This window comes from Palaemon carinicauda, chromosome 1 (assembly GCF_036898095.1).
Source record: "Palaemon carinicauda isolate YSFRI2023 chromosome 1, ASM3689809v2, whole genome shotgun sequence".
Classification (NCBI taxonomy): Eukaryota; Metazoa; Arthropoda; class Malacostraca; order Decapoda; family Palaemonidae; genus Palaemon; species Palaemon carinicauda.
In genome coordinates, this window is record NC_090725.1 from 112,208,620 (window position 1) to 112,231,838 (window position 23,219).

General features: G+C 48.4%; 1 protein-coding gene across 1 annotated transcript in view; it reads right to left on the reverse strand.

Moving 5' to 3' along the window:
- LOC137650975 (centrosomal protein 43-like) overlaps positions 1-23,219 on the reverse strand; it is a 119,658-nt gene that overhangs the window by 61,292 nt on the left and 35,147 nt on the right. The window contains exons 4-5 of the mRNA XM_068384115.1: positions 21,979-22,037; positions 20,608-20,858 (exon numbers count right to left, since the gene is read on the reverse strand). Coding sequence (XP_068240216.1) covers positions 20,608-20,858; positions 21,979-22,037 — 310 coding nt within the window. The remainder of the gene's footprint in view (positions 1-20,607; positions 20,859-21,978; positions 22,038-23,219) is intronic.

Sequence of the window (23,219 nt, forward strand, 5' to 3'; positions counted from 1 at the left end):
CGGGGGTGGACTTACAGGCTGGAAGACCCACCACTACCATCCCAGGACACGGGACCTAGATAGGAGGCTAGGTCCAGACGACACAACGGACAGGGTAGGAGAGTTGGGGGAAGCACGCAAAAGTCTACCTGTTGTATAACTCACCTTTAAGCATAATCCGGACATGGGCTTCCACAACATCCTTCTCTCACATGGGAGGAGGAAAGGAAAGGGAAAAAGGGTAGCAAGGAAAAGGGGAGTAAGGAGGAAACTTGTGTCGCTTGCGATTACTTCCCTCGGGCTACCCGGGGCTTTTAGCTTTAAACTTGTTGCATGGCAGGGACTTCCTCGTACAGTCTTTCAGGTAGTGAGCCGTCAAGGTGGACTGCCTGGACCATGTGCCTGCTCGCATGATTTGGCCTACTGCCATGTTGCTGTCAAATGCCAAAGAAGTGCTAAGACCTCTAATATCATGGGGTCGCGGGGTACCAGGGACCGCAGACCCCTCACTGTCGTAAGCTCTCTTGATGACTTGCCCTAGCCAGAAGGAGATCGTGTTCTTAGACACTGCCCTCTTTACTGGGCCTGATGAGACAAACAGACTTTTGATGGCTGGCCGGAGTCTGGCTGTCCTGCTAAGGTATTTCCTGACTGTTCTCACTGGGCACAGGAGCAAATCTTCCGGGTTGTCTGAGTGAGGATCCCCGGGACCGAGAACCCCTAGAACCTTGGGTCCGCAATGGCTGGGTTCTGAGTTTTGGCCACAAATTCAGGCAGAAACTTAAAGGACAGGTCCTTCCACCTTTTCGAGCGCGAGACCTCGAATGACAAGCCGTGGAGCTCACTCACACGCTTGGCTGAGGCTAGAGCTGGTAAGAACACTGTCTTGAGGGTGAGGTCTTTATCCAGGATATCCTTGAGGGGTTCGAAGGGAGGCTTTGTCAAAACCTTGAGAACCTTGGCCACGTCCCACTGCGGGACCCGAGAGGTGCGGGAGGAACAAGATTGCTCGAAACTTCTGATGAGCATGGAAATCTGGCGGGAGGCCCCCAGGTCGATGCCTCTGAGTTGAAATACCTGCTCCAGGGCCGCTCGGACCCCCTTGATGGCTGCAATGGAGATCCCCAGGTCATCCCTCAGGTAGACCAGGAAGTCTGCAATCTTGTGGACTAATGCATCCAGAGGCCTCAGGTTCTGCGTGGCACACCACTTCACAAACGTGGCCCACTTGGCCTGGTACACCATGCTCGAGGACTTCCGAAGATACCCTGACATCCTCGAAGCTGTCTTCTCCGAGTATCCTTCTATCCTTAATAGACACTCGATAACCTCCACGCATGTAGCTGAAGGCACTGAGGGTTTTCGTGAAACCTTCGAAAGTGGGGCTGGTGCAGTAGATCTTCCCTTACTGGCAGGGGACACGGAGGGAGGGTGGCCAGGTCCTGTAGATCCACGAACCACTTCCTCTCCGGCCACCAGGGCACTACCAAAGTCATCCTTGTGGCCCTTGATTGTCTGAGCCTGTTGAGCACCTGCCTGAGAATTCCAAAGGGGGGAAAGGCATACACGTCAAGTCCGTCCCACGAGTGCTGGAAGGCATCCTCGAACGCTGCTGCCGGGTCTGGCACAGGAGAACAGAACACGGGGAGCTGAGTGTTGAGCCTCGTGGCGAACAGGTCTATCACCGGTGAGCCCCACAACTGGAGGAACTTCTGGGCTACTTGTGGGTGTAGGGACCACTCAGACCCCACTACTTGCCCTCCCCTGCTGAGGCCGTCGGCCAGAGCGTTTCTCTTCCCCGGAATGAACCTGGCTGTGAGAATGATGTGTTTCCTCTCGGCCAATTCCAGGATCTGAGACGTGAGATGGCACATCTCCCTTAACCTCAATCCTCCTTCTTTCTTTATGTAGGCCACCACGGTGGCGTTGTCGCACGAGGGCTACTGAGTTTCCCTGAAGGCGATGGGAGAATATTGTGAGGGCTTTTTGAACTGCCAGGAGCTCGAGCAGGTTTATGTGGAGGAGATTCTCTTCCGGGGACCACTTTCCCTCTGCTGTCTCTTCGAGCAGATGGGCTCCCCACCCCTCCTTTGACGCGTCTGTGAAGAGCAACATCTCCGGAGGAGCGGACGCGAACGGCACCCCCCTTAGGGTGTTCGCCCTGTCGGACCACCAGAGGAGCATGTTCCTGGAGGCCGGAGTCATCCTGACTAAGTCCTGAGGAGGGTCTCCCGGTGACCAGAGGTCCTTCAGGTTCCACTGGACCAGCCTCACCTTGAACCTCCCCTGAGGAACTTACTTCTCCAGCGAGACCAGGTGGCCCACGAGACTCTGCCAATCCTTGGCTCTCATTGGTGCATTTGTTAGGAATGGTCATATAACATGATCCAGATTGTTCAGCCTCTCTTGAGAGGGGGATGACCCTTGCTAACTGGGAGTCCAGGACCATCCCTAGGTACGTCATCCTGGTGGTGGGGACTAACTGGGACTTCTCTAAATTGATGGTAACCCCCAGCTCTCTGCAGAACTGTAATAGCTTTGCCCCCTGCTCCTTTAAGGCTGCCTCTGAGGCTGAAAGCAGCAACCAGTCGTCGAGATACCTGATCAACCTGATGCCCTGCTTGTGTGCCCAGGCTGATACTACGGTGAACACCCTCGTGAACACCTGAGGGGCCGTTGACAGGCCGAAGCAGAGGGTCCTGAACTGCAGAGACTGGGATCCTCACTTTACCCTGAGGAACTTCCTGCTGGAGGGGTGTACAGGGATCTGAAAGTAGGCGTCCTTGAGGTCCAGGGACATCATGAAATCCCCTTCTCTCAAGGCTGCCACTACCGACTTCGGCGTGTCCATCTTGAAGGACGTCTTCTTGATGAACTTGTTCACGGGCGAGAGGTCGATGACTGGTGTCCAACCTCCCGTACCTTTCTCTACCAGGGTGAGCCTGCTGTAGAACCCCGAGGACAATTCCTGGACAGATTGCAGTGCTCCCTTGTTCAACATGGCTGACACCTCCTGCAAGGCTGCTCTCTTCTTGTGATCCTTGGGGGCCAGCCACTCCGCCCGATGTTCGGGAATCAGAGGAAGGGAATCCTGTATCCCTCTCTGAGGACTGTCACGGATCACGGGTCAGCATCGTTGTCCCGCCATGCTTGCCAATAGTGTTTGAGGCATCCCCCCACCTGTGGCATGGGAAGATGTAGGGGGCCTCCCTTCATATCTCCTTCTGGGGAGACGGTTTGAGCGGCCTCGTCTTGAGCCGGCGTATTTCTGCCTAAAGGAGGCCTGGGTTGGGGCACCACTTCTGCGGGAGGGCAGTGGGGACTGATGCCAAGAAGGGGAGGGGGCCTCCTGTCTAACTGGTGTCGTAGGTGGGTAGGCCCCGTCCACCGACGGTCTCCTATGGAGGATGTCTGGGCTCCATCGAGTCTTTAAGTTTCCGTATTCTCTCCATAGTTTCTGCTACTGTCAGAAGGGGGAACAGGGTCTCACCCCACACCGGAGCATTTCTCAGGAATTTCGCCTCACGTTCGGGGAGTCTACGGGGGAGCCTGTTAAGTACCGTATTTCTCCTCCTTAACACGCAGTTTGCCGTCTGGGTCAGGGACTGGAATGTAAGGAACTTCATGGCCTTGCCTCCCGAACGTATGAGTTCATGTAGTAGAGCCTGATTCTCCGGCACTGAGAGAGCGTGGGAGAGCTGGAAACCTGCTAGGGTGCATGCCCACCAGTCCTCAGTCCAGGCAAGAGCTTGAAGGACCCTTGGGCTCTGAGGGAGTTCTTGTGCCCCGAAACAAACCGGTCGACGTGGTCCATGCCCAGGGCCACATCCGGAGCCAGAGGTAGGGTCAAGGATGGTTTCTGTTGTACTGGATTATCTACCATCCTTCCCAAACCCGAAAGCCAAGCCTGCTCTGATGACGGTTTAGGCTCGTCTAGCCTGTGGTGGTGCCGGATCAGTGCCAAGACCTTCCTGTAGGAGGACACTTCATCGGGAGAACATTCACCAGTATCCAATAAGCCCTCTACCACTTGATCCTCTGTGTCGGCTGTATCCTCGATCACGGATGGATCCATGGGGGCGGCCGTATCCCTTACATCCGGCCGGTTCGATGGAGTGGCTGCCTCCATCACGGATGGACCCGCTGAGGCTAAGGTAGCCGTCATGGGTCTACCCCCTCCCGGGGAATCCGTGGAGAGTAACTGCCCTGCTGTGCCAGCAGCTGCATCCGATGCCTGGATGGAGCCGGTGAGACTTTGGGCGTGGGCACAATGCTGCCGGGCCGAGCCAGTGGCTGCCTCCGCTGAACGGATGGAGCCGGTGACTTGCCGGGCAAGGGCAAGGGAAAGTTAAAGTGTGCCAACGGCTGCATCCGACGCGTGGACGGAGCCGAAGAGACACTGGGCAAGGACGCGGAAGCGGCTCCAGCAGCCATCGAGGCAGGCACTGGAGCGGCAAGAGCCCTGTTCGACCCGCAAGGGGGAAAAGCCACTCTAGCCCACTTCTTTCTGGAAGACTTCATCTTCTTGTTCTTCTTCCTCGTAACCTTGGCCTTCTTCCTCGACGGGCCTGCGTTTGAGCTCGACTTCTTCCTCTTAGACCTCTTTCTCTTCTCTCTCGTCTCCGGGCCGCTGGAGTCTTCTGACGATGACGAGCTGGAGGTCGAGGTAACGTCCGAGGTAGATGAAGAGGAAGAGGAGCTATCCGAGTCCTCTGTGTCTTCTGCCACCAACCTAGGGGCTTGCAATTGTGCTACCGGGGTGACGGGTTGCATGAAGTCCGGCGGTAGAGAAGCCGAAGGCGCTGGGGGCGTGCGTAGTGCCCCCAGTGAGGCAAACCAGCCAGAGAACTCCTCCTCTTGCAGCATGGGTGCCCTGAAGTGCGTCCTTGGCGCCGTCCACACAATGGAGTCGGGGTCCAAAGAGCACGTGGCTTGCCTTTCTCTGTCTAGATCGCCCCCGGAAACTGCTTTTCCTGAAAAGCACTGCCACGATGGGAGGAAAGGAGCTGTTCCTGACCTCCCCCACACCGGGTCTTCACTCGAGACGGGTCCTGCGGGTACCAGAACCTCGTCTGCGGAAAGCACTTCCGTCACAACAGCAGACTCCCCACTCGTCTGCGTAGGCACAACGCAATTAGAATCAATGACATCAGACTCATAGGGAACAGCAATGGGCTGTTTCCCCACAATGGACTTACCTCGTCCCCTACTCTGGATAAGGAAGGGGAAGGAGAACCTCTCTCCGAAGGAGCTGAAGGCGATGTCAACGGCGAACTGATACCAGGTTTCCTAGGCGACCGCTTCGATGCCTTTTTCTTCTTTGTTCCGTACAAGGTCCACTGCAGCTCTGGCCAGGACGCACACTCCGGACACGTGGAGGCAGGCGAGCACACTCTGCCTCTACACGAGGAACACAACATGTGCGGATCAACACTTTACTTAGAAAGCCATGCCCCGCATGACTTACCGGCCTTGGCCCCGGGACAACGATGTTGGGATTCCATACGGGAATACACAAGCAACACAAGTAACACAAGGAAAGGATGTGAATGGGAAAGCAGAAAGGGAACACGTGGAACACAATGGTGGGTCGAACGGGATGTGAGAGAGAGCGGCAAGATGTTATCTATGCCGCGACCAGATGCTTACTGGCGACACAGACCTAGTAGCGCACTCTCGCGCGCTGACCCCGGGTCGCCTCAGGGCACGTATCCATCCGCCACGGAAGGACCCGACAAGGGAAAACGGAGATAGAGGGAACTGCGCCAAATTCTTGGTCGGTTAGGGAGGAGATCCCAGATACTCCTAAGAAAGTAGTTCGAGATAAGTACTCCGTGTTGGAACAAACACACATTAAACAATCTCACCAACCATTCAAGTGCAGTCACACCCCCTTCCTTCAACATCTCACCTCTCACACCATCCATACCAGATCCTTTTCCTACTCTCGTTTCATCTAGTGCTCTCCTCACTTCCTCTCTTGTAATCTCTCTCTCATTCTCATCTCCCATCACCGGCACCTCAACACCTGCAACAGCAATTATATCTGCCTCCCTATTATCCTCAACATTCAGTAAACTTTCAAAATATTCCACCCACCTTTTCCTTGCCTCCTCTCCTTTTAACAACCTTCCATTTCCATCTTTCACTGTCTCTTCAATTCTTGAGCCAGCCTTCCTTACTCTCTTCACTACTTTCCAAAAGTTCTTCTTATTCTCTTTATATGAATGAACCAATCCCTGACCCCACCTCAGGTCAGCTGCCCTCTTTTCCTCACTTACCTTGCGCTTTACTTCCACATTTTTCTCTCTATATTTTTCATACTTCTCTACACTATTACTCTGCAGCCATTCTTCAAAAGCCCTCTTTTTCTCTTCCACTTTTACTTTCACTCCTTCATTCCACCATTCACTGCTCTTCCTCATGCTGCCTCCAACAACCTTCTTGCCACACACATCATTTGCAATCCCAACAAAATTTTCTTTTACTAACTTCCACTCCTCCTCTAAATTACCAGTTTCTCTTACTTTCACTTCATCATATGCCATTTTCAACCTTTCTTGATATTTACTTTTTACCCCCCCCCCCACCCCCAGTTTTATTAGCTCTTCAACCCTCACTAGCTCCCTTTTGCAATCACCTACTCTATGCCCCCACTCTTTTGCTGCAACTAATTTTCCTTCCACCAAAAAATGATCAAACATACCGTTACCCATACCACTAAACACGTGCACGTCTTTCAATCTTCCAAATATTCTTTTAGTTATCAGTACATAATCCATTAAAGCCCTTTCTACTACTCTTCCATTTGCCACTCTTACCCATGTATACTTGTTTTTATCTTTCTTTTTTAAAAAGCTAGAACTTATCACCATCTGCTCAACATGACAAATTTGTAGATAATTTGTATTCTTCCTAACCATACAAACCTTAGTTATTTTAATAGGGTATTACTTTTGGCGTAGCTGAATGACGAGCCATTAGATTTTTAACAAGGGTTAACTACACTCTTGCTAGTTAGCGAGGGGGTAGGGGAGGGGTAGCTAGCTACCCCTCCCCCCTCACACACCGATGAACTGATTCACTTCGCTTAGAGGTAGGACTTCACGGGGGACAGGGCTGGTGGGCAAATATGTGTAAATAGCTAAGGTTTGTATGGTTAGGAAAAATACAAATTATCTCCGAATTTGTCATTTGTTCCGTAACCGAAATACAAACCACGCTATTTAATAGGGTGACTTAACCCTTAGGTAGGGTGGTAAGACCCAGCCTTACTGGCTTTGGCTTTGCCCGGGGACTCAGAATCCGAGTGTGTAGCACTCGAGATAAAGAGTCCCTGCACCTCGCAAATCCCTTGCTCTGCAAGGAACGTGCAGCCTACGTAAGCTTGTGTTTGAAGGAATGAAGTGTGACTCGTCCTAAGAAGTTGACCTGGAATCCTTTAGATGGAATTCTAGGATAGGATGTTCCAAATTCCACCTCGTCAGGGTATGGGGGACACGACAGTATTATCTTAATACTAGGAACACAAGGAAGCATGGTTTACCTGCAGTGGTTTGAGGTCAGCTGTGCAGAGAACCCAGGATGCTGCTTTCCCCAAGAGAGGGGAGGATGAAGAAAAGAGTAAGGGCCAGGCATACTTTTTCATTCATGCAGACTAAAACCGGGTAACAATGCCCTCAACCTTCTGCCACTTGTCCATTAAGGGGCCTGAGGTTTAGACCAGCTGTTGTGCAGCCAACACAGGGCTGATAAGAGACCGTATCGAGCCTCCTGTGGGTCACGTCCTGCAGGTAGTGGGCTGTGAAGGTCGTTTGACACTTCCAGACCCCAGCTTGTAGAACCTGCGTCACTGAGTAATTTCTCTTGAATGCCAAGGACGTAGCGATGCCTCTGACATCGTGTGCTCTTGGGCGACGTGACGGAGGAGGGTCTGGATTCAGGGAATGGTGGATGACCCTGCGAATACATGCTGAGATGGTGTTCTTAGTGACCCTCCTCTTCGTCCTACCTGTGCTCACAAACAATGCTCACACTCGAGGATGAGCTGTAGCTGTTCTCTTTAAGATAGAGCCTCAGACTCCTTACTGGGCACAGTAGGAGATGGTCTGGGTCATCTGTTACAGAACGGAAACTCGAAATCCAGAAGGAGTCGAACCGTGGGTCCAGAATCCTAGAATTTTGAGTCTTGGCAACAAACTCAGGGACAAACCTGAACATTACCTCCTCCCATCCCCTTGAATGGGTGACGTCGTACGAGAGACCATGAAGTTTGCTGACTCGCTTGGCTGAGGCCAATGCGAGTAGGAACACCGTCTTCCAAGTCAGGTGACGATCAGAAGCCTGGCGTAATGGCTCGAACGGAGGTCTCTTAAGAGACGTGAGGACTCGAACCACGTTCCATGGAGGAGGTCTCACTTCCGACTGAGGGCAGGTAAGCTCGAAGCTTCGTATGAGTAGAGAAAGTTCCAGTGAGGAGGAAATGTCCATTCCTTTCAGCCTGAAGGCCAGGCTTAAGTCTGAGAGATAGCCTTTCACTGCCGAGACTAAAAGGGGCATTTCTTCCCGCAAATACACAAGAAACTCCGCTATTGCTGGAATAGTGGCATCGAGGGGATAGATACCCCTTCCACGACACCAACCACAGAAGACTCTCCACTTCGCCTGGTAGACCCCTGCGGATGACTTTCGCAGGTGACCAGACATCCTTTCCGCAACTTGTTGCGAAAAGCCTCTCTCTGTGAGGAGGTGCTGGATAGTCTCCAGGCGTGAAGCCGAAGCGATGCTACGGCTTTGTGGAAGATGTTGCACTGTGGTTGCTTGAGTAGCTTGTGTCGTGGAGGGAGTTCTCTCGGGAGTTCCGTCAGGAGCTGCAGAAAGTCCGGGAACCACTCTGCATGATGCCATAGCGGAGCTATTAAGGTCATTGACAGGTTGACTGATATTCTGGTCTTGTTGAGCACCCTTCCCATCAGACAGAACGGTGGGAAAGTGTAAACGTCGATGTTGTCCCAGCGTTGTTGGAAGGCATTTTGCCAGAGTGCCTTGGGGTCCGGGACTGGGGAACAGTACAGCGGAATCTTGAAGTTCAAGGCTGTCGCGAACAGGTCCACCGTCGGGGAACCCCACAAAGTCAGGACTTTGTTGGATACTAGAGGATTCAAAGACCACTCAGTACTCAATATCTGCGATGCTCTGCTCAGACTGTCGGCGAGCAAATTCCTTTTGCCAGGAATGAAGCGAGCTGATAGTGGAATCAAGTAGACTTCGGTCCATCTCAGTATCTCTACTGCAAGATGGGATAGCTGTTGTGAAAAGGTACCTCCCTGCTTGTTGATGTAAGCCACTACCGTAGTGTTGTAGCTCATCACCACCACGGAGTGACCCGCCAGGGTCTGTTGGAACTGTTGAAGTGCCCGATATACGGCCTTCATTTCTAGCAGATTTATGTGGAGGCACTTTTCTGATTCTGACCATAGGCCTGAGATCCTGTGGTTCAGAACGTGGGCCCCCCACCTTTCTTTTGAAGCATCCGAGAACAGCATCAAATCCGGGGGGAGGACGAGAAGATCCACTACCTTTCGGAGGTTTTCGTCGGTCACCCACCACTGAAGGTCCGTCCGTTCCGCAGGGCCCATGGGGACCAGAAGGTCCGGCGAATCGTGGCCTTGATTCCACCAAGAATTGAGCCGCCATTACAGGGGTCTCATCCTGAGGTAGCCGTTTGGAACCAGACGGGCTAGGGAGGAAAGGTGACCTAGGAGACGTAACCACGATTGGGATGGAAGCTCTTCTCGTCTGAGGAAAGGATCTGCGACCCTCCTCAGCCTTGTTATCCTGTCGTCTGATGGAAAGGCTTTGTGGAGATTGGTGTCCAATATCATGCCTAGATATACCAGTCGTTGAGATGGGAGCAGAGAAGACTTCTCGAGATTTACCGTGATCCCAAGATCTTGGCAAAGTCCCAGAAGCTTGTCTCGGTGTCGAAGAAGGGTCGATTCCGAGTCTGCCAGGATCAGCCAGTCGTCCAGATAACGGAGGAGACGGATGCAGATCCTGTGTGCCCACGAAGATATCAGGGTGAACACTCTGGGGAAAACTTGCGGTGCTGTGGAGAGACCGAAACACAGCACCTTGAACTGGTAGATCTTGTTGTCTAGGCTGAATCTTGAGTACTTTCTGGAAGACGGATGGATTGGGATCTGGAAGTACGCGTCCTTCAGATCCAGTGTACACATGAAGTCTTGCGGTCTCACTGCAAGTCTGACCGTGTCTGCTGTCTCCATGCTAAACAGAGTTTGTTTGACAAACTTGTTCAGAGCTGAGAGGTCGATGACTGGTCTCCAGCCTCCAGACACCTTCTTTACAAGAAAGAGTCGACTGAAGAAGCCTGGGGAGCCGTCGTAGACCTCCTGGAGAGCATCCTTCTTCAGCATGGTCTCGACTTCTGCCCGTAGGGCTAGCCCCTTTGCCGATCCCATGGTATAGGAGCTCAACGACACTGGATTCGCTGTCAGGGGAGGAAGAGATGTTATGAACGGGACGCGATATCCCTGACTGATCACGGAGATCATCCATGAATCGGCCCCGAGTTGCTGCCACCTGAATGCGCTACTTTAGAGGCATCCCCCCACTGGTGGACATGCAGGGGGATTGCTAATCCTAGCGTTTGCGGCCTCGGCTGCTCTCTCTAGAATTCTTGCCTCCCCTGGAGGACTTTCTGCCCTTCTTGTCTTTGACAGGAAAGGGCTGCTGCTTGGACACCGTCGTCTTTGCTGCTGCTGCCGGTTTCGTCGTCTTGGACTGGCGAGGTTGTTGAGATGCTGGAGGTTTGTAGGGCTTTGTTGTAAGAGCCCTTTGGAGAAGAGAATCATGGTTCGATTTTCTCCACCTCTAAGCTGCCTGTTCCACATCCTTTGGCTCAAAAAAACTCTTTCCCAGGAGGGAAGAGTGTCTGAGCTTGCAGACATCCACGGCTGGGACCTTCGAGTGGAACCTCTCGGTCACCACATCACGTCGCTTCAGGATCGAGTTTGCCCACAAGTTCGAGACTTGGTAGGCCAGAAACTCAATGGTGCGTGTGCCCGAAAGGAGGAAGGTCTCTAGGGCCTTCCTGGTGCTCTCCTTGGACAGATCCTCGGATCGAAGCAGGATGCCCAGAGACCCCAGCAAGACATCCAGCCACGAAGTGGCCTGCATGGCACACTTTGCGACCTTCTCCTGACTCAGGATCTCTGTTGCCGAAAATGTCACTTACCGGCTAGAGAGTCTCTCAAGAGACTCCCCTGGTAAGCTCTTCCACACAGTGATGGAGCGGAAGAGCTAAACAAGACTCCTCCATGATCTCAAAATACCTCCTGTGTTGAACACGAGGAGGTGGGAGGAGCTTGTTGCCAGCAGTGGAACGGCTGGAGGAGGCGAGCTCGGAGAGCTGGCCCTCAACCTTACCCCTGGCACTTTTCACCCCTTGGGACCAAGGCAAAGCCGCACTGGCCTTAGTGGGTTTCTGAGTGCCAAAGACTCGGTCCAGGACCGTGTCCTTGCCCTCACGAGGGGCGATGTCAGGGTCCTTGAACCCGTTGAGATGCCTCATCAGAGTCAAAACTTGCCAGAAGGCATGCTCTGACTCTTGCTGCTCTCCTCCTGGTGAACTGGCAGAAAAGTCTCCTGTCCCCAGATGCTCTACTTGGGGGGACACGTGGACGTTCTCCTGGGGTCTCGCTGGCTCTGGTCGAATCATGGAAGAAGACTTCGGGATAGTCTTCGAGTCCTTCGGTTCCCTTCTAGGAGGGATGCAGGACTCCAGCAACAAAGTCTCAGGGCTCTTCTCCGCCCCAACATGGGACGATTTTCCTACTCGCGGTGAGGTTTCTCCCATTGGTGCGGTGGGAGAAGGTCTCACCTCGGTAGATTCCCCTGAGGACGGAAAAGCTTCGTCCACAGGAGAAGGAGAGAAAGTCTGAGGGGGGGAAGGAGCCTTCCATACGGACTTCTTAGGAGCCAGTTTGACCCTGGGAGAAGTCACCACGATCTCTACTCCTCTCTTCCTCTTCAGTGGGGTCGGAGCTGACGTTGGTTTGAGACCCAAGTCAGCGAAGGCAGGCTTAACAGCCTGGACGACAGCTCTGATAAGGGACCCAAACCATGGCTGCTTACTGACAGACGCAGTGTCAGAGACTCCCGCTGGAGGGGAGGGGATCGGGCGATCCTTCGGAATAGATACCACAGGGCCTGCCTGAAAAGAAAGGGAAGAAGATTGGTGCCTAGACCTCTCTGAAGACCTCCCCTCCCCCTGCGAGCGCACTGTTCTGTGCTTGCGGGGGGGGGGGGGACCGTGAAGAAGATGACCTGACTGCTCTCGGTCCCGAAGACTTGCTAGGAAGCTCGCGATTCGAAACCGGGCCAGGGCACTTCCGCATGATAAAGAGAGAAAACAAAAAAGATTAAGGCTGTCAATGCGAGGGTGAGAGCAGACACGTCTGACCATCACCCGAGCCAAAAGCGAAGTGGATCAGTTCACCGGTGTGTGAGGGGGGAGGGGTAGCTAGCTACCCCTCCCCTACCCCTCTCGCTAACTAGCGAGGGGGTAGTTAACCCTCGTTAAAAATCTAATGGCTCGTCATTCAGCTACGCCAAAAGTAATACCCTACTTAAATAGCGTTGTTTGTATTTCGGTTACGGAACAAACACATATCTACCAGTCTCTCACCACTCTCTCATTTTCACCAGGTACGCCATACTTCCCAATGACACCTTCTACCTCTCCAGCGCCCACTCGAGCATTTAAGTCACCCATGACAACTTCATAATTCCTTCTACCTAGTCCTTCTACCTGGTTAATTCATTCCAGAACTCATTCCGCTCTTCTTCACTTTTCTCACAACCTGGCCCATACGCACTGACAAACGCCCAACATTCCCTACCCAACCTAACCCTTACCCACATCAACCTAGATGATATCTCCTTCCATTCCACTACTTTACCTGTCATCCATTCACTCAGCAATAAAGCCACACCCTCTCTTGCTCTTCCCCTTTCAATCCCAGACTCTCTACCAGACATTTCACCAAACATCACTTCACCCTTCCCTTTTATCTTTGTCTCACACAAGGCCAATATATCCATCCTTCTATTCCTAAACATACTTCCAATCTCACATCTTTTACTCTCTATCGTACTACATCCACGTACATTCAAACACCCCAAAACTAGAGTGCGGGGAGCAGTCACTCTCCCCCCAGCTCCACCTCTTTGCTGATGTCTCACAGGATTGTAAATACAGGAGAGGGGGTTCCCAGCCCCCTCGTCCCGTCCCTTTTAGTCGCCTCTTACGACACACAGGGATAACCTTGGCGTTATTCTAATTGTTTTTTATGCCCCTAAAAAAACTCTCTTGACATCACTACAAATTGGGCAGAGAGGAGGGAAATAAATGGTTACCTGGTAAGTATTGAGTTAAATATTATTATAAATATGATCATTTCAATTAATCTTACCGTACAGTCATCATACTGACAACCACAGACTTTTGAAGGTGGGTACGTGAAATAGGCAAAATATAAAATGATTTTAAAGTTCTATCACACTCAAACCCAACTTTATACATCTCCCCTTATAAACATTCTCATAATTCCATGTTTGTTTAGATTACAGAATGTTTAGTAAACTTTCTTTCACTTCCATAAAGTTAAAAAAAGCTTTCTTTAGTTTTGTATCAAAATAACTTCACTTAACTTTGCTCATTATAGCCTAACTTAGGCTACATAACATCTATCTAGAGAATAAAGAGCTCCATGGTAATCAATCTACCAGGGAGCTTCAAAAATAATCTGAGAAGACGGCCACAACCATAAACTTTCAATGACCTTCCATTTTCATATTTTACTGACTCTTCACTCCTCGGTCCACCCTTCCTCATTCTCTTCAGTTCTTTCTAAAATGATATTTTCATAATGAAATAAATTTTTGAATATACTTACCCGCTGGTTATATAAAAGAGCTGAAGTCCCTGACGCCAGGGCAGAAAATTCAAATCTCGCGCTATCGAAGATACGCCAGGTGTACCAACCGCACCCTAGCGGTAGAACAGGTGGAACAACACACCAACTCCAGTTCTTCCATGCCTCATAGCCATACCATAGGTAGTCTCTAGAGGGGAGGAGGGTGGGTGTTAAATTTATATAACCAGCGGGTAAGTATATTCAAAAATTTATTTTATTATGAAAATATCATTTTTAAATATAAAACTTACCCGCTGGTTATATAAAAGAGCTGATTGACACCCCTTGGTGGTGGGTCAGAGACAGCTACATATAGAAAATTCACTTAAGGGTTACATACAATTAACTTAAGCAGTTCTCACCTGATAAGGAAGCTGACAGCAATGATACTCTGCCTCATTTCGTCCGCTATCCTTAAGAGATCCAGTAATCCACTCGGGCTGAAAATCTCCAGGAGCTGTCAAACGGTACAACCACCTATAACATGACAGAACCTCAACCAATACCCTTGTTCCGGGTGCACTCAAGGAACAAATTGACCACCTAACCAAATCAAAGATTGCGGAAGACTGACGCCCAATCTCCACAAACAACCATAACAAACGAGTTCCAAGAGATAGAAAAGGGGTATTAGGAAAAAAGGGAACGTAGTGGTAGATCATTCACCTACTATCGCATTTGCCGCTATAAAAGGACCCAACGTAAAAAAGTCCTCATAGCGAGTCTGAACATTCTTCAAATAATGGGATGCAAAAACAGACTTACTTCTCCAAAATGTTGTATCCATCAGACTTTGCAGAGAACGATTCTGTTTAAAGGCCACTGAAGTCGCTACCGCTCTGACTTCATGTGTCTTGACTTTGAGGAGCCTCTGATCCGACTCATCACACTGAGCATGAGCTTCTCGAATCAACAATCTAACGAAAAAAGACAAGGCATTCTTAGACATGGGCATCGAGGGTTTCCGGACTGCACACCACAGAGCGTCTGAGTTACCTCTCAGATTCTTAGTCCTGTCCACATAAAGCCGTAGCGCTCTAACTGGACAGAGAACCCTTTCCAATTCACCGCCAGCCAAATCAGAAAGGTTAGAAATCCCGAAGGATTTGGGCCATGGCCGAGAAGGGTTTTCGTTCTTGGCCAGAAACCACAGTTGCAAAGAACAAATGGCTTTCCCATTCCGAAAACCAATGTTCCTGCATAAAGCATGTACTTCACTAACTCTTTTCGCAGTGGCGAGGGTAACCAGAAAAAGGGTTTTCAAGGTTAAGTCCTTAAATGAAGCCGAGTGTAAAGGCTCAAATCTGTCACTCATGAGAAATTTAAGGACAACATCCAAATTCCAGGCGCTGGGAGCTGTTTGAATCTTCTTGGTCGTATCAAAAGACCTAAGTAAATCTCGTAGATCTTTATTATTAGAAAGGTCTAGGTTCCTGTGTCGAAAAACCGTCGCCAACATACTCCTGTAACCTTTAATAGTAGATGACGAGAAGTTATGCTTAACTTTAAGGTCCAAGAAAAAATCTGCTATTTGGGAAAGCGAGGTACTGGAAGAGGAAATCGCGTTAGTTCTACACCACTCCCTGAACAACTCCCACTTGGACTGATACACCTTGATGGTTGAAGACCTTCTTGCCCTTGCAATTGCCTTGGCTGCCTTCTTCGAAAATCCTCTAGCTCTAGCGAGTTTTTCGATAGTCTGAAGGCAGTCAGACGTAGAGCTCGGAGATTTTGATGATTTCGGGCCAAGTGAGGTTGTCTGAGAAGATCGGGTCTCATGGGAAGGCTTCTCGGAACATCCACCATCCATTCCAGTACCTCTGGAAACCAGCTCCTTGACGGCCAGAACGGAGCTATCAGTGTCATTCTGGTCTCCTCGTGCGAAATGAACTTCTGAATCACTTTGTAAAGGATCTTGAACGGAGGGAAAGCATAAACCTCCATGTGTGACCAGTTCATCAGAAAAGCGTCTATGTGCAAAGCTTCGGGATCTGGAACCGGAGAGCAGTAACACTCTAGTCGTTTGGTCTTCGCGGTGGCAAAGAGATCCACGAGAGGTCGACCCCATAACCGCCACAGACTCTTGCAGATGTCCGGGTGCAGAATCCATTCTGTGGAGAGAACCTGACCTTTCCTGCTGAGTCTGTCTGCGCTCACATTGTTGACCCCCTGGATGAACCGCGTCAAAAGAGTCACCTTCCTTTCCTCCGCCCAGACGAGAAGCAGTCTTGCAATCTCGTACAGAGGCCAAGAGTGGGTCCCGCCTTGCTTCACAATATAGGCCAGAGCTGTCGTGCTGTCCGCATTGACTTGGACCACCTTGCCCCTGATCTGCTTTTCGAAGCCGATGAGAGCCAGATGAATAGCTAAAAGCTCCTTTTGATTGATGTGGAGAGAGGTTTGCTCCACCGTCCAAGTCCCCGAAAGCTCCTGCTTCTCTAGAGTGGCTCCCCACCCCGAATTGGAGGCGTCGGAACACAACACGAGGTCTGGGTTCCTCTGAAGTAAAGACAAGCCTTCTTTCAGTCTGGGCTCGTTGTCCCACCATTGAAGATGAGACTTGATGGAAGCCGAGATGGGAATGCAATCCCTGTCGAGGCTGTCCCCTTTCTTCCAATGGCGGTTGAGATGAAACTGAAGAGGACGCAAGTACAACCTCCCCAGGGTCACGAACTTCTCTAACGACGAGAGAGTCCCCAGAAGGCTCATCCAATCTCTGACGGAGCAAAGATCTCTCTTCAGGAACGTTTGGACTTTTAGGAGGGCTGCTTGGATTCTCACCGACGACGGAAAAGCCCGAAAACTCCAACTGTGAATCTCCATCCCCAAATAAAGAATCTCCTGGGATGGAATCAGTTGTGATTTTTCCGAGCTCACCAGGAGACCCAGTTCTCTGGAGAGATCCAAAGTCATCTTGAGGTCCTTCAAACAACAATAGGCTGAGGAGGCTCTTATCAGCCAATCGTCCAGATACAAAGAGGCCCTGATTCCCCTCGAATGCAGCATGCTTGCCACGTTCAGCATGATCTTGGTGAACAATAGAGGAGCCGTGCAGAGTCCGAAACAAAGAGCCCTGAACTGGAAGACCTTGTTTCCGTCCATGAACCTCAGATAACGTCTGCAGCTGGGATGAATCGGAAGGTGGAAATAGGCATCCTGAAGATCTAAAGAGACCATCCAATCGTCCTTCCTCACAGCTGCCAGAACTGTTTTCTGAGTCTCCATAATGAACGTCGAGTTCTGGACGTAACCATTTAGCACACTTACGTCCAGAACCGGTCTCCACCCCCCGGAACTCTTGAGTACTAGAAAAAGGCGGTTGTAAAACCCCGGAGACGTAACATCCTGCACTTCCTCTATTGCTTGCTTCTCTAATAAAAGAGACGTCTGCAGAAGCATGGCTTGCTTCTTGGGACCCTCTCTGTATTTGGGCGAAAGATCCACTGGATCTGTGACTAAAGGAGGATTGGCCAGGAAGGGGATCTTGTAGCCTTCCTTTAACACCTGGACGGACCAGGGGTCCGCTCCATTCCTCTCCCAAGCCTCCCAGAAGTGAGTCAACCTGGCACCCACTGCTGTCTGAAGGAAAGGGCAGTCAGACTTTACCTCGGCCGGACTTGCCCCCTCTGCCTCTAGGCTTCCTTCCTTCTGGTTTAAAAGAGCCTCTTCCAGAGGACTTCCCACGAAAGGACTGAGGTCGAAACCCAGAAGAAGATTCCTTAAGTTTACGAGAGGAGAATGACGGAGGCAAAACTTTCCTAGTCGAATGAGTAACTAAGTCATGTGTGGCCTTCTGCGTGAGGGCAGTAGCCACCTCGCCTACCAATTCCTGCGGAAATAAGGTATTAGACAAAGGTGCGAAAAGAAGGCCCGTTTTCTGGTAGGGAGACACTCCTGGCAGTGCAGCAACAGCCGCAGCCTGAACCGCAGGAACAACGTCTGGATGGGACTGCCTGTCAAGGCCAACATCTGCGTCAACCTGAAGGGGAGAAGTAGAAGTAGATTGATGCGAAACACGGACGGGTAGACGATCATCCTCAACCAACAACTGCCTAGACCGCTTCGAATCCGACTGCTGTTGAACAGAAGAACGCTTGAAATCAGAAGGTAACTGTCGAAGATCGCCGAGAGGTCGCGTAAAGTCCGAAGACTGTTGACGCGAACGATCAAAGTAGTCAGGATGTTGACGCTGCGAATCAATGTTTTGATGCGAAGCGTCCAAAAGTTGTTGACGCGGACGATCCACTACTTCAAATCGTTGACGCGTCTCGTCCACTTGTCGACGCCGATGTTCTTCCCCGCGACCAGAATACGAAAACTGGTCAACCAAAACTCTCTGACGCGACTCATCAAAATTAACCTGGCGTTGAACACTATGACTGGGAGACCACCTAAGCGATAACTCGTCAAGACCAGAGACCATCGAACGCCTGTGCGATAACTGGTCTGACATCGAACGCCCAGACATAACGCCAACACCTGGTTGATAAGAATCCATCAACGACGAGAGTTGTTCCTTCATAGACACAAGCGCAGACCATTTCGGATCAACAGAACTCCTAGAAGGAAGATTCGCACTAACGTCACCACGCATTTCGGGGGAAGAAAGCCAATCCGATGGAAGAGGGGGTGCATGAATAGTAACAAGGTCCGAATCGGAAGGAATCATATCCACACGAACACGGTGATCTGTACGTTTGGCCGGAGTGCAAGCGCTGGGAGAACGGAAACGTTCCGGTGAACCCCACGAACTACATCCTGGACGCACAGGCGATTCCCGACGCTGTGAAACATCATGCGTCCGTTTAAGCGGTCTTGACGCGCGACGCCAGATCTCACTCCCCGACCCTTCATCGGAAGACGGGGATAACGCATGAACCTCACCTTTCCTACGATGAGGGTGAACGACCTGAGCTATGGCAACAGGAACGTTCGAGGGGACGTCTGCACGATTGATGACGCTTCTCGTTCCCTTAAGCCGTTCGACATTACTTCTCCCATGGGTTCGAGAGCTCGAAAGAGGTCTTAGGCTAGGTGAACGACAAGATCGTGCCGACGCACCCTCCGCAACACTAAACACATTAGCAACACTTGTCACAACACCGAGAGAGTCACGATTTTTCGGTACCACATCAGACACTGAAACACTTTCCACAGTTCCGATAGGCTCACGGTTTTTCAATACCTTTAACTCGGAAAAGATTGTATTTCTATCGGCTGCTAAGGACTCAACTTTCTCACCAAGAGACAAAATAGCAGTAAACATGTCTTTCATAGTAGGTTCCTGATCTATCACCACAGGGGAAGGAATAGGATTAGGAACAGGTAAATTAGGTAAGGCTCTATCCACAGATCGGGAAGAACTACGCCTAACTCTATCTCTCTCTAGTCTCCTAACATAACGATCGAAAGTAACAAAATCATCATCAGTTAAGGAAAGACACTCATTACACCTATCATCTAATGAACAAAATTTACCCCTACATTTCACACAAATAGTATGAGGATCAATAGATCCTTTAGGAAGTCGAGTACGACAACCCTCACTAACACACCTACGCTGAGCAGGGGAGGAGTCGGCCATTTTGAATGCTAACGTGAGAGACCGACAAGCAAAAAGTAAGGGAAAAAACAATAAAGAAAATCTCAAACAAAAAGATTTCAAGATAAGAACCAAGGGAAAATAATCAACGATAGCTTAAACTCAAAAAAGAATGTTGTACATCACCAAACAACTTCCCAAGAGAGTAAAACACGAGAGCGAACTTCTATATGTCAGCCAGCTATGACGGCAGAGAGAAGAACTGGAGTTGGTGTGTTGTTCCACCTGTTCTACCGCTAGGGTGCGGTTGGTACACCTGGCGTATCTTCGATAGCGCGAGATTTGAATTTTCTGCCCTGGCGTCAGGGACTTCAGCTCTTTTATATAACCAGCGGGTAAGTTTTATATTTAAAAACTTATTATTCTCTTCAAACAAACTACCCAATCTCTGACCCCCTCTCCTGTCAGCCTCCCTATATGTCTCAGCTACCTTACGTTTTACTTCCACATTTTTCTTTATATCTTTCATACTTCTCTACACTTACTCTGCAGCCACTCTTCAAATGCCCTCTTTCTTTTCTTCCTCCTTCATCTTTACTCCATTCCATCACTATCCTTCCTTATACAGTACTACCTCATATAAATCTCTTATCACATACATCACTTGCATGCCCAACAAAATTTCCTTTTACTAACTTCCACTCCTCCACTAGATCAGCAGTTTCTCTCACTTTCACCCTGTCATATGCCACTTCCCACCTTTCTTAATATAGTCCCACAAAAATTTTACAATACATGATGTTATCTGCTACACCATCAACAAAAAATAAAAATTGAGAAATGTGAATAAAAGAGGTGGTTATATACATCTTGAAGGAAATTACTAAGGATATACATTCCATTGCAGCAATGGTTAGCACTTGATATATGGGGCATCTTTAAAAAAAAATTCAATTCTCAATGTGAGCCTGGTAAGAGGATTGAGATCCACTTCTATTAATAGTTGGGTTGACAACAATGATAATAGTAATAACAATAATAGTAACAATAATACTAATAAAAATTATAATATAAATAATATAGTACCTGTCGGTGTTTCCCCCACTCTGAGATTCTAATGAGTTATGTTCATCATCGCCATTTGTCATATTGTCATCTAGAGGTAACTTTTTCAATTCTGCATCATTTTTCTCCATTATATCTAGAGGTAAATTTTTTAATTGAAGTAATTGCTTGGATTCATTCAGGGGTGGAAGAGAAGGATTTGAAGGTTTTCCAGTTTCAAGCAGAGGAACACTGTTATTCTGGCTTTCAGTTTGCTTCTTGGAATCTTCAATCTGGAGAAAAATAGAAACTTTTTTGTAATTTCATTTTTGCAACTATACAAACCTGAGTATGTTAATAGCAAAACTTATAACAGCTGTTAAAACTTACAATAAGGAGACAGTAGGTACCTAGCGGGTGGCAACTGACAAGCTACCGAGTTCCCACTTTGACCTTAAACCTAGGATTTGCAGGGTCGTTAAGGCAGCAGTAAAACCTGTTTCCTATATCTTAGGAATGCCAGCTTCCTTAAGATTATAATGTCGTCATTACAAGGCCACACTAGCGAGGGAAAAAAATGGTGAACAGGGTTGTGGTGACCTATTGGAAATATCCCTGTCTGGCAATATACCGGACTAGAGTTCAAGTCTCGTTCAAGCTCGATAGTTTCTTGTAGTGTCTGCTACCTTACCATCCTTGTGAGTTAAGGATAGGGGGTTTGGTGGAACCCATAAGTATGTCTGCCAAGTCTTCAGCAGCCACTGCCTAGTCCTAGCTTGGATGGAGAGGGGCCTTAGGTGCTGATCAAATGTATATATGGTCAGTTTCTAAGGCACTGTCCTGCTAGCCAGGATAATGTCATTGTCCATTGTCTATGCCATTTAAACCTTTAAAAAACTTTAAACAAGAAGAAGAAAGTGGATATTGGCAGGTTTGCAAAGAAAACCATCACACAGCTACAGTTATCAGGAATAAATTGTATATCGTTCCTTCTAAAATCTCACGCACATGACGATCTGCCAATGCATTTTCCTAAAAGTAAAAGCAAAAAATCTAAACAAAATAATAATAATAATAATAATAGTTTACGGATGGTGATCTAATCACTTCTAAATTAACCCATTTCTGACATATCCTGAAGTTTTTATCAAAATGCATCCGTAACTTTTTGAGTTAGGCTAATGACAGACAGGTGAAAACAAAATGTCCTTGGTGGAGGTAAAAATGCCAAAAATCTTGATACCCATCAATATTTCTAGTTAGGGGAACTTTCCTCACTGCAGTGAATTAAATCATTTCATACCAAAGGCCAGCGAACCTGACCTTTCTTAAATTTCTCAAGATTTTCTCAAAAACTACTTACTGTATACACAATATTGTTTCTATGAAGAGAAATATAAAAAATACTCGTACCTTAGAAAACCTAGAAGACTCTCTTTCTCTAAGGATCTCAAGAAGGAGAGGACCATCACCTGCAAAGATAAATAAATGATTTGTAATTTTCATAAGGGTATTATAGAATATGTCATACTATCCAAGTTAAGATAACAGTCAGATAGCAAATCCCTCATTAAAGCAGTATCTAGAGTGTATCACAAGATATTATGTAGGCATTGCTAAAGTTGTTTTACAACACCACTTCAGACCTCATCTGCCTCATTTCTACCACTTAATTGTTATTTGTACTGATTGTAATTCTTCAATTTTGCTGTTCAACTTCTGTCTTAAATTCTCTTCAAACTTCCTGTTGAAGGGCTCGATTTAGCCCTCAAAATTTTTCCGATCAGACAATAAACTATAAAGAGCATAACTCAAGTTCAGTCTTACGTTCTCTTCAGAGCTCGATTTGGCCACAAAATGTTTTTGATTATGCAATGAACTAGAAAGAATATACGGTAGACAGATAAGCTTTTTTTTACAAGTACTAGAAAGCTCTTGCACTTAAATACACTACTGTAGTCTGTATGAGGGGAAAGCTTTAATAATAAGTTAACCGGTAGTACTGCATTTGATCTTGACATTGTTATGGTTATAAGGCACTGCTGGTAGAGTGTATACAAAGAAGTTTCTTTGGGGTAGTCCAACAAAGGAGGTATATCTGTCTCACTACTGGTAAATGATTAGAGATATGCGAGCTATCTAAAATAATATATTAATGAAAATCCATGGATGGTTCTCCAAACCAGAAAAACAAAAAAGTTGCATACTAAAGATAAGTCTGGTATGTTTTTCATAACTTATCAAGAGGGGATACCAGAAACACTAAGAAGTGATTGTAGGAAATTAATCTAAATTGGAATCATAAATAAACAGTCTTAATATAAAAATCTTTAAAATCAATTTCCTAACTATAAAAACTTGAGAATTATGAATTCAGAGAAGTTGGAGCAGCTGTTAAAGTTATAAGAAGATAATAATACCTACTGGTTTGACACTCTCTTTTGACATTATGCCAAGAATTTGTAGGGTGATTAAGGGTAGAAGTGAAACTTGAATGACTCAGGTTTGTATACACTAGTTTGGAAAATGCTATCTACTTTAATAATTTTTGATTAGTTCCTACACAAATACAAACCATTATTTAATAGGAGATTTATGGTTAGGAGGGATGAAATCCATGTGAAACAATATTTAACCAGTTTAACTTTCCTGGG